Source organism: Charadrius vociferus, unplaced genomic scaffold (assembly GCF_000708025.1).
Source record: "Charadrius vociferus isolate BGI_N301 unplaced genomic scaffold, ASM70802v2 scaffold14, whole genome shotgun sequence".
Classification (NCBI taxonomy): Eukaryota; Metazoa; Chordata; class Aves; order Charadriiformes; family Charadriidae; genus Charadrius; species Charadrius vociferus.
In genome coordinates, this window is record NW_009648876.1 from 5059646 (window position 1) to 5078583 (window position 18938).

Genomic DNA, 18938 nt, shown 5'->3' on the forward strand with positions numbered 1-18938 from the left:
TCTCTTCTGTGTAAAACTGTATCACTAGTACGCTTTCTACAAATGAATTCTCCTTATGTCCATCCAGATTTACTTTAAACCAATTCATACATACAAATTAGCTTCTCTTTATCCTTACCCGTTTTGTTGTCAAAAAACTTGATGTGTCTATCTTCATGTGCTGTAACAGTTACAGGAAGTGTGGGATGACTTACTACCTTGTTAATATGATTATTTGATTGTACACCTGAAAATAAAATAAAAAATAATCACCTGCCTTAAATAAAGGGTTAGAGTTAAAATGAGAACATTTTAGCATTACACTTTAGCTTACTATATCATCTAATATTATATAAGTAACATTAATCACATTTTAGGAAGAGCATTAATGAATACCATAAGAAATAAATAATAGCGCCTGGCTTTACAGGATGGGGCTAAGCCAGGTAGACTTGAGCCAATGTACTGCTAGGTTAAAGCTGTACAAGTTGTTTATACACATGAAAGATTCTTAAGAGAGCTAGCAAACAACCAAGCAAGTACTGCAGGGCAGCACTAGCCAAGCAGAAACAAACTGTGACACCTATAATATACGTTTAACACACACCTCTTATACCTCCACAACAAAAAAGATTTAGCTTGGAAAAAAAAAAAAAAGACAGAATCCAAATAACTGAAGTCAACCTAACCTATTAGATTCTGCCAGATATACTTCTGTCTTACTTCAACTTAAAGAAATAACAAATGGTTTATAATCTCTTTAGAAGCTTTTAGAATACTCTTTAAAAACCACTTTCTTATTTTGATATGCTGGCGTTTTAAGGCTTGTTCCCTTCATTTCTGTGCTTAATTTTTGTTGATTCCATTTAAGATTCTGTCTTCAAACTAGAAAAAGTATTTCTCCAATCAGTGATGTTCTTTCTCACTGTCAGTGCCAGTTTTTGCACAAGCTACCTAGAATACAACTTTTACACAGTTTTGTAACCTGTGTTGAAATCTTTATTATAACCTACTTAATGCTATAAGTATAATCACTAAGTAAAGTAGACTACTTGGAGGGGAGCAGCAAATTCTTCGCTTGCATTATTCTTACAGATCCCACTTCATAGGAAGACCAGACACTGGAAGATTTCTTCATGGAACAGTCATAGGTTCAATAAATGAGGCTCCTCTAGATAAGAGTTTCATCAGATATATACAATTCTTAAAGAGCTACATCTTTGTAGCACCTTATTTGTAGCAACAGAATTTCTAATATTAAAAATTCCACAGAAGTGTTTAATCACAACCTGGGCAGAATTCTACACTGACTAATATTCTGCTTGATTTACTTATTTACGTAGCTTAATATCCACCATGTCAAGGCTATATAATGAAAACTGTGTTTTAATATGCAATTCAGACAACTGAATCTTGAGAAATCTTAGGTTAGATAACAAAACCTCTTGCTTTCACTACCTCTAACTGCTTTCAAATCCTGCTAATCCTAAGTCTTTTCCATCGTATCTGTTCCAAGCATCTTTAAGCATCTAACCAGCTTTCAAATTGCATGATGCAGAAGGGAGCAAAACTTTTTCATTTACTTCACCATATAATAAAACTTGGATAAAGGTACCTCATCCAAGGTGGGTATTTAATACAAAAGAGCTTTACTTACCAGATTCGACTTGTGATGAAAGCATTACCACTGACTGGGATGTTTCTAAATCATAGATGACTGTGCTGCCAGTGTTAAAAGATGCCACCATATGAGCAGGGTCACAACCTATAAAGTCAACTGATGTAGGTATTCCATGCTCTAGAAAAGAGAGAAAAATGTCTTTAGAAAGAATGAAACACTTTTGAAATTCTTCAGAGTTTAAACATTCCGTTTGTTTTATACTCATACTTTAAGGAGGAACTTAGCTCCTTTCTTTAGCGTAATGCTACAGCATCAGGATTACTTTATTAAAAGATGTCTTCCCTTTAGTCCGTTATCTAAATGGAGATAATGAGCCTGGACGCATCATCAGCTGCCTCATAACAGATTTTCAAAACCACTGCAAAAAACTTACCTTTCTCTCCATTGTAAGTGCAAATACAGGGCATTTTTTCTGGTGGGTTCCATAATCTAATAGTGCCATCTGCTGAACAAGACAGTAAGTGATTCTTTACACCGCTGTAAGCAAGACCCCAGATTGCATCTGTGTGAGCAATTAATGTGCCAGCTAGAACGTTTGGCTCTGGAAAAAACAGAAGTTCAGAAATGAAAACTTTTTAGCAAAGAAACATTAAATAAGTATTTCTTGTACCTCAATATAGATTAAATTCCACACAAAACTGTCATATATCCCCCTAGCCCTTCCTGTTTAAGCAACAGCTAGAATATTTCACAGGAGGTCATTTTGCACAACCACTGTCAGCTTTCTCCAAAACAAAACAAAAAAGCAAAGAAAGTAAAACAAATTAAAAACCCCATCCAACCAACCAACAAAACCGCACAAACAACTATGTCCCTTTTTCCAGAATGATACACACTTGCTACCACCTCATCCCTGAGGTACTGGCTTCTTCCCTCCAAATTCACCATCTTAAAGATGCTTGGTCACAGCCTTTCCTCCGTAAAAGGTGCAAAAACACCTAAAAAAAAAATCAGCTTTCCACTTAAACACTGATGCCTAATGCTGTACACTCAGTGTATTCCGCTGACACAGGGGCATGCTCTAAAACTCTCAAGCACCCTAATAATTAAAACAAGATTATTTCTGTTGTGGAACAGGGAAACGCAATCCTATTTTCCTCTCTCTGATACTTCATAGTTGTCTTTTATAGAGGATTTTTAATCTATTCTCTACCAGACTTTGAGAACTGAGAGAAAAAGATAAATAGAAAAGAATAAAGACAGATAATTCACTGAAATTTAGTTTTGCAGGAAACTGAAAACAAGCTGGTCTTGCAATCCAAAACCTGGCTAACAAGCTTTAGGGAGGAAAAAAATCCCATGCGAGCTCTTTTTTTAAAAATAACTTTGTCACTTGTGTAGAGATCGTTCTTTCTGAGGCCCATGAAAATTATTCCAACAATCCTACCCTGCATGAACAAATCAGACTCTTTCTAGTGATTAGACTATATTGAATAAATTTTTAGCAGACAGGCACGATTTGATCTATACATTGCTTTTAACATACAGGGTATAGTGATGTTCCTAAATCAGTGCAAGACAGTACTGCTTCCCATCCCTCATCATCTCACTGCCACAGATTATGCAGCCTGAGTGTTGGATTAGCTTACTCATTACATCGACACAAGGGAGAGAGGAAGAAATCTTGACTCTGTTCCACTCAAGCTTCAGTCAGCCAGGGAACCGCACCCTTAGAATTACACTAAACACAAAATGCTGATCACAATCAATGGCAGGAGAGTGATACGCAGTTTTCCAAGCAGTTACCAGCTCTTTAGAGACATCGGTTATGGGAACCCAGATGCAAATCAGAAACACAGGAAAGAAAATTTGACTACACTTCTCTTAGTTTTGAGAGAAAATAAATAATCATTTAACAATTTGGAATTTTGGTTCAAAGTAGTGATCAAGTTTCTTAAAAAGTAAGGGTTATGATTTTTTCTTTACTGCTTAACCTCAGAAATTGCCAGTCATCCTATTAGAGTTTTATGCAAAGTAAGTCACCAATGCAAGTGGGAATAAATAATGTTTACCACACACAACAAGTGAAAACCACACAACTCAGTTGATAAATGACAGTTACATTCACAAAAGCTCTAGAAAACAGATTAGCATCAAGCAGAAAATTAAACGTTGAAGACAATGTTCATGAGTTGTTTAAGGTACTTACCATAGGTATCATATGGATCCACGTTAGGGCTAGGCATGTTCCACCACTGGATGGTTGCATCAATACCACCGCTGAAACACTGTTCTCCATTGGAACTAATTGCCAATGACAATACAGGTCCACTATTGGGAGACAGAGAAAAAGAAGTTTATTAACAGTGCCTACAGGATAAAAGTGAATATTTGGCGACTTTAAAAAAAAAAATTGGATTGGATTAAGTAGTTAAAAAAAATTCAAACTACATAAACAATTCTGTTAAAACCTTTTTGAAGTCTCAACAAGTGATACCAACCTGTATTAAAATATTCATAACAAATTAGCTAAATCTAAATTTAAAGAACACCACCTTATTTCTCAGAAGCAGCAGTAACTACACGTACAAACAGTGAGGTTTTACAGTGCATCTATGCCAATTTAATAGCTAGCTGTGCTGAAAGAGGTTGTTGTAGGTCCCCCCAGCCCCAACCTATTTCCTCATCCTACTTTAGGAACTGATAGTAACCTATGCCCCAGTAAACTGGTTCCGAAAAATGATCCTAGAAAGAGCACTTTTTGGCCAAGGTTAGACTTCTACTGGTTTAACTTCTTGAACCTGTTTGCTGTGATAGCAGACAAACACAAGCTGAAGCACAAAGGAAGCAATAAGAGATAAAATTTCGTTGCCAGATAGGCCAAAGTAGTATATAGGGCATGGCAATGAAATTTTATCTCTTATGCTTGTTCAAGCCCCTAAAAAAACCCCAGAACCCTCCTAGTCATTTACTCGATCTCCTGATTTTTCAATCATTGAATCTGCATTCAACGGTTGTTTAGGGTTTTTTTTGTCCTGATGTACCTGTACTTTTAATTTCTCAGCTCTGTACGTGAAGATACTAGGTAAGAGTAGTAAATTCTACCTTATTTATCTTCTTCACATATTATATATAAAATCCAATCCAAGACACGGGCATCACTCAGGTGATATCATTATAATCTTCTACAATCTCTCCTTTCCATTGCAACTAAGTGCCGCATTTGCCACTGTTTTTATCATGGACTATGCAATTCATGACAGGGACTCAGTATTTACCTGTTCGTACAAAGTATAAAAGGCCTTGCCTATACAATGTAAAAATAGAATACATTTGTGGTTTTAAAACTGAGGTGTCTTATGAATCCGTGAGATAACAATACATTTATCAAACTTTAAATTATGTCACTTACATGTGGGCCCTAAATGTGTAGATGGGTTCTACATCTAAAGAGGCACTCCTGAAAGAGAACAGAAGAGTTATTACACTACATGATATCTACTGAAAAACTGACAACATTTAAGAGTTTAATCAATTTCAAAGGCATTGAAAACACAACTGATGTTTTATAAAAACCCATATACTTGCTTTTTGGCAGGAACCGTTTTCTGCAAATTCCAAAGTTTCAGAGTATGGTCCTCAGAGGCTGTAACCAGCACAGGCTCTACAGGATGAAAAGCTAATGCCCGCACTCCATCAAAATGACTGCGTAGCGTATACTTCGGGTTCCATGTCTTTCGGAAGGCATCTTTATTAGCTGGCAGCTTAAAAAAAACAAACAAACAAGGAAAGGAGTCATTTTATCTTGGGCTTAAAACTACGGATAAAATACATCTCCCCACATTTTAGGAAAACACACTATTTTTGATTCAGCCAATACATGTTCAGTCTTAAGTTTGCATTTATCTACTGATCTGTCTAGATGCATCTATAACTCCCTCTCTGGCATGCAAGGCAGTCTGCAAATTCTTCTGATGTAATAGTTTCTTCTGTCCCCGAGTGGAATGGAGTACAATGCTGTATCACAGCAAGAAGCCTTGATTTTCAAAAACTGGTTTTATTCCTTTTGTGCAGTAATACTTTAATTCTTCTTCCCTTCATTGCTTATGTTCTCTGCACACAAAGAAAAGATTACAACTGTCAAAAGCTCATTTGTCACTTAAACACAATAAAAATGAGCTTCAGGTTCCCAGTGAGCGATCTTCCTCAGATGAGTAACCTGACTGAGAATGACAGGAAACATGCGTAATTCTTGAATACTTCTAACCATTAAAGTATGTACACAGAAATAGGTCATCCAAATTTCAATATGCATTTGTCATGATTTTAAACATAACATTACATATAAATATTTTTAAAGTCTTTAATGAGTTTTAATTATATTCATGAAACAATAACTTAGTTACTATGTGAAGCAATATATACAAACTTGATGTTTATATATTGTGAACATCCAATTCATACTCTTAACCTATAGACTGTTAGGCTAAAGTACAAAAAAATACAGCTGCTTAATGTTAATTACGGGTAACTCAGGAGAGTTACCTGAAAACCTCAAACTCTCCTAGTGACTGCAAGAGACTAATTTAGAGCTTTGAATACAATTTATATTATGCAGAGAGCAGACCCTTAAAAGACTACATCCCACTTGTCCTAAGCCTCCAGCATAAGGAGAAATACATGTGCAGGTACCTCTCTCTTCCCCTCAAGTAATTATAAAGGGAGGTTAGAACACTGACTTTAGTTAGATGACCAAAATTAGCAAACTAAGAATAAATGGAAACTAATCCTATCCTTTGCCTTACACACCATCTACTCACCATATAATTGTTAAAGTATGTTTCTCAACTATAGGCCAGAATCCCTCAGTATCCCAAGACCAGAGGTAAGTAGGGCCTGTGGCGATAGGACAAGGGGTAATGGTTTTAAACTAAAAGAGGGTAGATTATAGAGTAGATATGAAGACTTTTTTTTTTTTTTTTACAATAAGGGTGGTGAAACACTGGCACAGGTTGCCCAGTAGTGGCAGATGCCCCATCCCTGGAACCATTCAAGGTCAAGTTAAGACGGGGCTCTGAGCAACCTGATGTAGCTGAAGATGTCCCTGCTCACTGCAGGGGGGATTGGACTAGATGACCTTTAAAGGTCGCTTCCAACCAAAACTATTCTATGATTTTCAGTAATGCTATTAAGAGATTATAATCTCCCACAGCTAATAAAATCTTAGTAACTTATATCTGCCAGGACTGAAAATACAAATCAGATCATAACACACCATATACCATAGTAAGTATTCTTAGACCAAATCTATATCCTGGACCGAATTACCACTACTCAAACTAAATTTGGTTCTATCCAATCAAAATAAATAGGAAGGCTCAGACAATAAAATTTACTGTTCTGAGTTACAGATGTGAAGACATTTGCTTTTCCCTTATATTAATGTAAATTTCTGGCCTAAGTGCAATTTATGCCAAATTCAGATCAAGCAACAGAAACTTGTTATACCAGACATGTAACCTGGATTTTTGTTGGTTTTTTTTTTTTTTTAATACTATCCAACAAATGCATTTCATAACAAAGCATTTTGTATCCAGGCTTCCTACTTCAGAGTATAATGGATACCATAGTATTTTTTATTGAGATTTAAGTTATTTAGCACTACACTGCATATTACAAGCTTCATAAAAAGAATAATCTTATTTCAGGGAACAGAGTGGAGTTCTGGAATGCTGCATTAAAACTTGATACTTTTCAGCCCAAACTGCATATTTATTCACATATTTATTCCCTGAATCAAAAGTGGGTAAGAGATGGGGGGAAAAAAAGAATCCCAAATGAAAAAAAAAAAAAGGTGTTTTTCTAGCAGAGTCATTTAATCCTCATTATGTAATGTATTCATCCACCTGGCTAACTCATGTTCCCTCACACACTTGCGGTGATTTGGGGCTTCGAGAAATTAAAGCCAAACATTTGAAATAGCAATGATAATTTTAGCACATGTTGTTATGTCCCAGATTAGACAGAAGATCTTGATTATTTTGGTGCAACGTGCATCCACAGCACACTGACTTCTATTACAGTTATGAAAGAGAGTAATCATTCAAGAAATCCAGGACTGAATACAGTGGCCCTTATTCTTCAAAAAAAAAGGAAAAGAGTTCATTAAATCTTTTTCGTTAAAATGGTTGTCGCAACGGTAATTTCATTCTCAGCAGTTCAGAGGAATCTGCTAAAATACAAGGTACAGAATTTACAGACATTACGAAAGACAAGGTACGTTTCCTATCTTAAATATAGCTTTAAAGCCTTAATTTTTTTTTCAGACTTAAACATCTTGGTTCTTTTAGAAGACACTATGTATAACTTCCTAGAAATCTAGTTACATATAGGCCATTTTTTTTGTTTAATTCTTTTTCCCCCATCCATGTTTCCAATGGATCTTGGCATCCTTGCTGCAGGAGTAAGAGAACAACTGACACATCTTTAAAAAAAGATCCTTGCAACCTCTAAGGAAAAAAGGTAACCAGTGGCATACTTAAAAAAAAATACACCTTAGAAAAACACAGTCAAGGACTTGGAAAAGGGATTTGCTGATTAAAAAGGATAAATGTGAGATACAAAATGGGCCAGAAATATAATGGAAAAGTAGTAAAATGTGACACTGTGTATCAATGTTCAAAAGTGTGATGTCTCAAAAGCCCCTCAAAACAGAAGGCATGGACATGCTGCCCCACTGAGTCTTAATGTTTTACTGTAAATGCCAAAAGTTAAAGCAAGTCAGGAGAACCTGACTATGGAACCATACAGCTTCACTAGCTCCTTCTCCCTTTTCCCCTAAACTTTGATGGTCTTTACAGGACTAAGAGGGATCAGCCGAATCCTTGATCCTAGTCCTCTGTCAGCACACAGTCACAGAGTTGATGCTTAGAATAGCAGGCTCTACCAAAATCAAGACTTGTTCCCCCACCCGAAACCACCCACCAACACCCAAACAAAACCTCTGTCTAGGTCAGGACACACAAAACACTTTACATATCCTAATAAACCTTTACCACAAAATCCCCTTAATCTTAGAGCAAAATAAAAAACATATAAACCATACACCACAAGAAATTGCTAAACAGATTAGGGAGCAATCAGAATTGGAAATGTCTGCTTTATAGTACTTGCTCAGTCTAACCTAATAAAAATCCCTTTGGCCCTTTTTTTTTTGTCTGTATGGGAACAGAGGCAAGCAACCTATTCATTCTGCCTTGTAAACCACCAGCAAACCAGACTGAAAGAAATTACACCTGAGCTAAACAAACAAAAAACACCACCAAACCCCATCCCCCCAAACCACACCCACCCACATCCCAAAAACTAAAACCAGTACTACTCCCTCAGGGTACATCATCACACACTGAGGCAAATATAAAGAACTAGATATTGAAAAAGACATGACTTGAGATGACCGTACTGTATTACAGTATCTACCACTTAGATGACTAGTCTTGGGGACAACTTGTGCACTACAACATTCACATTCAGAAAAAATTTCCAACTACACTTGAAATTCTTAAGATTTAAAGCTTAATCCCCATCCGCATATCCTTTCCTTTTCAAAATACAATACTCATCAAGGAACAATACATGAAAGCTAGTGGAACCCTGTTGTAGCTTTATTTATTCATGCACCATAATGGCTCACACAAGGTATTTGAAGAGCATGGACCTATTGAGAGCAATATGCAAGAAGTGGGAATACTAAGTGTTTTGGGGTGATTTTTTCGGTTGTTGTTTTACTTAAAAATTAATTTAGCTTAACATTATCTGCTTATCTGGAGATTTACTGGAAAAGAAGGTGGCTTCAGCTACGCTCAAAAGGGAATGAGATTAAGATGTCTTACAAGTACTGTATTAGAGGTACAAGGTAAGACACGGTCTTATTGCAGTGCAGAAACACAGTTACGTGGAAACAACTTCAGAAATTAAGAACTATCACAGAATTTTTAACCTGAAGGAACATTGTGATGAAGAACTAATAGCATCTGAATTTCAGTCTCTTCAGATCCACGACAGGACAGAGATTCCTTTCTTAAATAAAAATATCCAAAAAATCCTTTCCATCTCTGTTATTTGAGACTTCAAGTTCATCTCTCCTGACACACGAAGAAGTCAGAAGCCACCCCACATTTTTCAGATATGCTTCAAAATCCCTAACAGTACTGGGAAAGGAAGGCTGAATAGGAAGCAGGGAAACCAAGTGACAATTACGGGCCATCACTTCTCCCTCCTATTTGGTGAATGATCCAGTAAACGAGCAAAACCTTATTTCTATCTTGTGAATCCTGTACCAGCCAGATATTAAAGCATGAGATAACTTCTCCCCACACACCTCCCAAACCAAGCTGTAATTAAAGAGCCTCTAAGGAAGCGTCTTGAGAAAATTTTGAAAATCCAACTACACTGAAGCAGTAAGATCACCTTCATCTATAGGATCACTGAAACTTTCAAACCTTTAACAAATTTGTGAGGTACTGCCTTCCGCTGCAAATTCCTTATTAGCTCAGGCAGTATTTCATACTTGTGTACTTATCAGTACTATTCTCAGCTTTAAGTTTTCCAAGAGCAAACGCAACTCCAAGTTCTAATCTGCATTGCTCTTTGCACAATAGAAGCCGTATTGTCAGGTCTGTCACAAGTACCACAGATCCTCCTGAAAAAGTTTGATCAGTTGATGTTAATTGTATTATTCATTGTAATGCTTCCTGAGTTTATCTTGGCTCACCTGAAAATACTTCTTCTTCTTGGAATAAGCAAAATGGCTACACACTGTTTTATGAAGAAGCTGTACTTCACAAAAGAGAACAATATATTGCAAAGTTGCAATGTCGCAGTCAAGCATGACATTTTCCTCAAAAACAATCTTGCTTCTGAAAGTCTCTCACGGGCTATCCTCTACAGACCAATTTTACCCGGACTACTGGAGTTCTTGTTCCTTCTACACATATAGTAATTCTCAGTAGAGAGCTAATTGGAGAACAACAAATAATAATGATCTATAATAGAGGTATAATACTGTAGTTGTACAGATACTGGAATTTATGATATTAACTGTGACTGATAAACATTCTCATGAGATTAAAAATAGCCAACCAAGAATGGAGCCATATTATAATATTACAGACCAATCCTAAGGGTCACCGTACTAATTAGTCCAGGCATTAATTGTCCAGCATACAGGCTAACTTGGGATTTTGGTGGGCAGAAGAGGAAAGAAGGGTGCTTAACAAATATATTAGATTTTTGAAAGAAAAAAGAATCCAAAAATTCTCTGGTTATAAAACACGTCATAAATGTCAAATGTTGTCACATTATCTTTATAAATTTAATGAAGGGCAAGTGCGACCCACCAGACCTCGATAGTCCAAAGTTCTGAACTGGGGAATAGGAACGACATAGACTGCAATGCAACTGTGAAAACAATCATAACTGTAGCTGCCTCACTACTGAAAGTATACCATTTCGGTTTTTTATGCCTCACATTTCCTGTCAGTAAAATGGGAATAACACTTAAAGAAAATAATTCAGGTCATAATAATTCTGACAAGTTCAGAAGCTTGATTTGACATTCTCAACTGCTTTAAAAATCAGTATTTTTCCTCATGCAAGTTAGCATTAAACCAAACTTTTCTTAATTCTTTGATGAAGATATATAGACAGGAGCACTTAGGAGTTACTACTAGTAGATGTTTCACATTTAAGCTGTCCTAAAGCTTTTACAATTGAAGCTTTTGAAAAACTTTTCTTTGAAGTCCAATTGCTCACAGATTTCACCAAAACTTCAAAAAGAAAAGGTGATAATTTTCTAAACAATTGTAGATGATCCTCAAGTCTCACATTTTACATGTGGTTACGCAAGAGATTTGGCTAGACAGAAGTCAAAATCCCGAAGAAGTTCAGATACAGGGAGCTGAAACTGAACTCTGATATTAAGTTATCTGGTTTCCCAGAAGTGTTATGTCATTTAAAATGAAACAGATAACCTGAAGATTAACCTTTACTGTGAACAGGACAATATAATGTATAAATTTAGAAAGTACTCCAAATATTTTTAAAAGCCCTTTCATTTATTTTTATACAGTCCAGTAATAGAAGGATGGATAATTAACGTTTTCATTTATTATTCAGGAAATGGAACTATGTAACATAACACCCTGCAATAAAGGAGAAACGTAAATATTACCTCTTAAGACTTACCTGAACACTTCCCTAACCAGCCATCAAATGTTACTAGCCAATGAAAAATTCATATAACACTACTGGTAGTAGCTTAATGAATGTTAAAGGAATGTCAGAATACTCTGGATTATAATAAAAATACACCCTAAAAGCTTACATCTGAAATATACTACTATATATAGTCTATGCTGTTAACACTACATAAAAACAAAGGGTAGAGCAAAGAAATAAGTTAATATCATTATTTGTTTTATGCCATGCCTTCTCAATACTCCGTATCAGTGTATAATGCCATTTTGGTTCAAACAAATTCATGTTAAGATGTCAACCTGTATTTTATGTGATAACACATTCCCCCAGTGATGAAATCTGAATTAAATTATCTAAATAGTAAACAAACAAATCATCTCATTCAAGTTTGATTACCCCAATTACTTAGCCCATTCACAAGGGCTCCTCCTCCCAAGTGACAGTTTTTGCTAATGAAACCTCTGTTGTCTGCATCTGCAATGTTCAGGGTGGGAGAGAGGGGACCCAACTATTATTGATTAAATTAAACTGTATAAAGAATTTTAAAATAAAATTGCACTTACATCATAACTATAGTCTGCATCATTTGTTACTGTCAAGTCTGCAAGGTCTCCAAGGCCCAGTACACTTAACAACACATCATCAGAACCCATAATAAATGACTTGCCTCCTCCAGGTGGAAACGTTATTGGCTCAGCTACAAAGAACAAAACAGTTTCTTTAAGTCGCAATGTAATAATTCAAACTGATTAAAAACTGCATTATTCATCACTTAAAAGCAAAGCAGAGTTTAAAACCAAACTTGTATGTACTACATACTGCCCCAACTAAAAAAAAACATGAGACCATGATGACACGCACACATGTGCAAACACACACACATATACTAAATACGTAACTCTTATATCGTGCTTTGTCATTTGATTTCAACTTACTTTACAGAGTTGTTCAATACCACCACCAAGTGACCTGACTGACCTTATTTTATGTTGCAATATCAAATGTACATCCCAGGTCTCCAAATTCTCAGCTAAGTATTTCATTCACTATAACATGCTATCAATCCATTTGCAAATAATATACTATTACATTATACTATATTATCCTATGTATTACACTATTTCAAATATCCCTAGTTGCATACCTAAGTATTTTTTTTATCTCTCAGGTTAAGGCCTACTACAAAACATCTCTTCTACTTTCATTTTTCAAGTGATTGAAAAGATGAAAACATCTGTTATTCATGAATTCCCTCTCTTACTTTCTCAGCATGATTTTGGATTCTAATTTAAAAATACACTCAACTGATATTTATCTTAGCTAACTGTACTTTCCAAAAATTAAAATGTAACATTTCTGTTAATTATCATTTAGAACGAAGACAAATTATATATAACCATTCATTCTGAATTCACATATGCATAATAAAAGTTTCAAATATTCACCCATATTCTTCACGCTATTCAACAATTCTATCTATCTCTTTTACCCACAAATACCAATTTAGCAGTGAGGAACAGGAATAAAGATAATACTTTAGCATATTTTAGATGCTGTTTCTACTTATCAGTATTTATTTCTGTGCAAAAATTGGGACACTTCTTAGGAAGAGTACTTAAACTTTAGCTATGTGTGAACTTTAGCTAAGTGCAAACATCTGCAAAATATGTTAAATCGTATTTGGCATCTTTAAAGAATAAACTTGCTTGACTTTTGGATTTCACTGATTTGGAATAGAGTTACGGTCTCACTTTAACACCACCCCTTGTTTCTAACACTCTCAGAAAAGCCTTGAAACTCAGAGAAAATAACGTTTCCAGATCTGAAAAACATCCATATATTGTTTTTAGCCTTACAAAAACAGTTCCAATCAAGAGGACTAATAATCAATGCATTCCTTTTTTGAACATGCATTCTTAATATTCTGTATTGCCACTATCTGAGTGGTAACCTAGTTAAGTTCCACTCCAGATGAAGAAAAGTAACTAAGACCAGGTGTAAAATTATAGATGTCTGGCATCGTTGCTATGGGTATGCAAAGTGGAGCCAGCCCAGCTAGATCAAAAAATCAACTTCAAGAATAAAACAACTTCTAATGCTTCAGAACTGCTGTACTATTAAAAAAATGTAACCTTAGTACAGGCAACACAACTGTACATGACAATCTAAAAATATCATCTACATAAGAATAAAGAGTGCTGTCCCTACAATTGCATAAAAAGAACAAATACTGTTCTAACTATCCACATTTTAAAACATGCACAATCCACACAAAGGTCTTGACTCATCAGAATGCTACGTTAAGTTAATGGCCCAAAATAGCTTATCATGCCGTTATATGAATAACCTTTCCATTTCCTTTAATATTTTACTAAAAACCTCAATTTGACAGTCTATTCCAAACCATCCATACCTCAGAAAAAGCCATATTCCTAGAAAAACACCTAACTATTTTCCATGTTCCCACCTACTTCCCATGTTATTGGGTTTTGGGCTTTTTTTTAGGTGGGTGAGGGTGTATCCAGCCATCCATGATTATTAAATGAGATCAGAATTTCTAAGGATTGATTTCTTAGTGAAAGTGTCTGATGTGAGTATAAAAGGTGATACAAACAATAGTTCGTATGAAGCAAGAAATAAAATAACATCACAAACATTCTCTGGGCAAACCTAAACTGTGAAGTCCTCAAATTAATAACAATTAGTCCCTTAATTACTTCAGACAGCAAATTTTTCCTGGTTCTTTTCTAACAGAAAAGGAGCAGGAGAAAAAAAAATGATAAAGCCTACAAAAGAAACAGAGGGGGGTTTTAGGTTTTTTGTTGTTGCGGTCATTGATTAGTTGGTTTTGTGTTATGCTGTTGGGTTGGGGTTTTTTTCTTTTCTTTTTGTCTCCCACAGACAGACTCCAATACTTTTACTTGCAATTTCCAAAACTGGCTTGCCTCTACTGTCCTGACAAGGTCCCAGCCTCCCAAATACAAGTACCCATTTACAAGCCAAATCTCCAAAGTCATTATAGAACAGAACTGCTGATCACTGGGGAAAGGAGGCAATATGCTCATTTTAAACTTGAAGACACTTTCCACCCCTGTTGTGATGCTGTGATTCCTATTTGATCTTTAGGACAGGCCCACAAGGTTTAAATAAGCCCCTGAACTTGTCATAATAATTCTTTGTGAAATTAATGTCATCTGTCCTTAATAGATCAACTTTCATATGCTTTGTACTAAAAATGAAGCACTACCATAGAAAAACACTACCGCATTAAGAGTCTATATAATAAATCCATCAAACTATTTGTGCAGAGATTAACATCCTTTTATTTAAAGCTTCAAAATTCATGCAATCTGAAATTTAGAAGCACATTTCTCATTACTAAAGTTGCCAATGTGTATGTATAATATGTTGTATAACTACATTTTATTTGCGCATTTTATTATTTTAAAATAAGACACATTCAAAGAAGTTTAAATAATGGTTGCAAGCTGCTTTTATAAAAAGGCAGAAAAGTAGTGCAATGAAAGATGCGTGATGCAATAGCTACTAAACATAAACGCCCACAACTCTGCATATAAAATCCAATGTATCAATAGATACATGGAAATGATAAAGTTAAATTAATTATTGAATGCTTTTCATCTTTAAAAAATAATAATCCAAGTATTTTTCTAACACACAGAGAGTACAATATTATCCTCATAGCACAATATATATGTCCAACTGGGTTTGCAACTAATAAATACCAAGTAAAAATGTATGTGATAGTTCAAGTTTCTTTCTAGGTGAAACTAGATGAAAACAATGTAACGATGAAGTATTTGTTTGGCCAATCCTAACCAGCACTTCTTAACCTCAAGTTCTCGACATCATATATAACAAAGTCAAAATCAAGCAGTAATATTTGTGCAGACTGAAACTGCTTTAACATCTAATCAAATATGTATGTTCATATCTGCTGTTGTTGTCTACTATGTGACAGGGACATCTTAATCTTGTTTTCCAGGAAGTTAATACGTGGTACACCAGCAGCAGTTAATGCCTGAGCAATTAGCTGTTACTGCTGGTTTTCTGTCAATCTAGAACACACACTCCCACAATCTATCAATATTAAAAAAGAAAAGCAACACATGAAAATAATAATTCTCTGTACAATACGGTGGTTGGAGAATCATGCAGCATTTGATTCTGTTTCTGAAAGGTGTGCAATATGGTAAAATGGAAACCCCAATTTCTTATGGCCAAAACTATAAAGTGTAATTATGACATAACAATTTTCTCCTCATACTTAACCAGGTACTTGAGAGAGAAAAAGAACCAAAAAGCAAAACCAAACCCCACACCTTTAGAGGTATGAAATACATATTCCTAACCAATTAGAACCATGGTTTACTTTCCTCTCTACACCCCCTCCTCCCCTCAAGAAAAAAAGAAAAAAGTGAGCTTAATAACACTTTGTTCTCTATACAAGAACAACATTATCAACCACTATCTCAGAACTGTAACACTTCAGAGCATAGCATAAACCTTATGTACATTCACACGAACATTATGACTTGGTAACATTCATCAGCATAGGCTGGTGTGTCCCAGCAAGAAAACCTAAAGTTGTCTGCAAAAAACTTAGCTTTTAAAACACAGTTGAATAAATAATTGAGCAAAATCTGCATTTTATGATAATGAAGTATTTGGCCTTGTTAACAAAAGGCAGACCTAGAAGGAACTCAAAGACAACAGTAAGTTTGTTTGCTTGCAGCTTTACACCATAAGGTATAGAAAAAAAAACTTTAAAAGCCACGTAGTATTCAAGATCAAATTTCTGATCAAACAGCAAAATTTACACTGTAACATTCAAGTTTAAAAGTTATGCAGAAACCACAATTAGCAGATATGATGGTAGAGACATCCATACTACTACTCGATGAATAAAGCCCAAACTACACTGATAAACTGAAAACATATTAATGCATTAAATACCATGAAAATATAATCCTGAGGGCACTGCTTATTCAAAAATAGTGTGGACAATCTTTAGTTGAAGTATTTGTGGTACGGGAACCAGGCAATAAAAGTCAGTCCCTATCAAATTCAAATTTAGCATCTACTGTTTTGTCCGGTATTATTTTAGATGTAAAGTCTCTAAAAGAGACACCAGCTATATGGCCTGTCCTTAACAATGAACATCTGTGTTCCTTTGCACAACATGTATGGCCTTAGAAAAATAGCCTAGGACAGACCGAGGGAACTGTAACTGTATGGTCACATGCCCTTAATACCTTAACAGGTTACCTAAAAGGCAACCTAAAGCATGTAAATATTAAACCTAAATACAAGCTAAATGTACATCCACAGGTTTTAGAAAGTGGAACTTAACCAGTAGGTTTTTCAATTGCACTCCACAGGTAAATCTGATACTGGTTCATCTTTAAGTCATAAATAAAAACAAAGATGAAAGGGAAGGTAGCAAAAGAGAAGGTAGGAAGACAAACACTTCTGTAAAAAAGCAGTTTGGGAGAGCAACAAAAAAACCTTCCTGCAAAATTTCTATTTTTCTGCTTGCTTGGTGACAGGCATTTGTGGGGCAGGGGTGAACGAAGAATAGGAGAACCAACAGATTATCAGGATCAGTAATAACGCAAATTCCGTCCACTTCTGGTACAGCTGATACCATGCCAGGGCTTATGGGTCCAAGACCATCATAAAAGAGCTAAATCTGAATTCAGCTGAGAATTCTGAATTAATATGTTCTGAGTAGAGGGCATAATTTACATAACGGTATTCTAATCTTAAAGTTAATACAAGGAAAATCACTCGTTTAAAAAAAAAAAACCCTTACAGCTGAATACAAGATTTTGGACTATTCAGATAATAATTTGCTACTAACTTCCACTGCCCAAGATGATCCTGAAACTGAAACCAATACCTTGTAAAGAAATAATCGCTTTGTACACTTGTGTATATAGACCAAGAGAATTTAAAGGAGAACATTAAACTTGAGGAAAGAGACAAATTAAGTCTCATAACTTAAATAACCACTTTTAAATTTCACTTTAAAATGCAAACTGTGTACCAAACACTCACCTTTTTTCCCCTCAATTAATAACACCCTATTTGTAAAAGGTTTTGCTAACGGGGAGGGTGTCTGCAAACAGGAATTTAATAGTGAATAGTTTCAGAACACACTGCTGTACATGAAGTTGTTTAAAAATACTTACGAAATAATGGTGAGTTATGGTAAGCCACAGAAACTCAAGCCATATTCTCATAAAACCATTTGGGAAGAATTGCAAATAAAATAATAACGTGGCAATGTGCAATTGCATTAAGCATTCTACAGGGGACAGTAAATTACAGTGTGTGCTTTCTAAAAGAAATCTCCTGAAATATAATAAGTAGCTGAATTTTTTGTACCTTCCTCTGCTCTTGCACCTTCATGATCAGTCATTCTAGAAGAGGGTGACCTAGATTGATTAATGATTCCTGAAGGGATGTGGGGTATCTCATCATCGCCCAGATCAGCTATCATGTCGTGAAGTTTTGTCCTGTTGACTCCTGTAAATTAACGTCAGCAGCAAAGATTCATTTGATTGCTACCGCTTGACTTGACTGAAGTCTAAAAATCCATTAAACTACATACACAAGAATAATTACTGATGGGACCTCCTTAAAATAAATACAATGCTTTGTTTTTGTCTTTGCATATTAATAGAATTCATCTTTTGGAAATCAAAAGGAGGAGTTAATACATCAAATCTGTAAACTACATGCAAACAGTTTTAATTCACTAAATCAAAGAATAACTCCTTTGTGTTCAGTAGATCTGTTCTACAGTTTCCTGTAGGAGAGAAAAAAATCATCTTACAGGCCTACTGAGAAGTCAAGACAAATATTAATAGAACATTAACTATTAAACAAAATACAGATGAATTAAACATTTGCTAATAATATTACACAATTTTAACTATACTAAACAGTTTAACACTGAAAAACAGAGTGCAAATAAAAAAATAAGCTTATAAATGAGGGAAAAAGTACAGACAACTCATAAGGGGGTGCAACGAACAATTAACTTTCCCTGCTT

The 18938-nt window shown here is 35.2% G+C and overlaps 1 protein-coding gene across 1 annotated transcript in view; it reads right to left on the reverse strand.

The window, feature by feature from the left end:
• The window catches only part of STRN3 (striatin, calmodulin binding protein 3), a 45064-nt gene that overhangs the window by 4524 nt on the left and 21602 nt on the right, over positions 1-18938 (reverse strand). Inside the window, exons 8-15 of the mRNA XM_009886936.1 lie at positions 18269-18409; positions 12421-12554; positions 5189-5364; positions 5013-5060; positions 3810-3931; positions 2034-2201; positions 1637-1777; positions 119-226 (exon numbers count right to left, since the gene is read on the reverse strand). Coding sequence (XP_009885238.1) covers positions 119-226; positions 1637-1777; positions 2034-2201; positions 3810-3931; positions 5013-5060; positions 5189-5364; positions 12421-12554; positions 18269-18409 — 1038 coding nt within the window. The remainder of the gene's footprint in view (positions 1-118; positions 227-1636; positions 1778-2033; positions 2202-3809; positions 3932-5012; positions 5061-5188; positions 5365-12420; positions 12555-18268; positions 18410-18938) is intronic.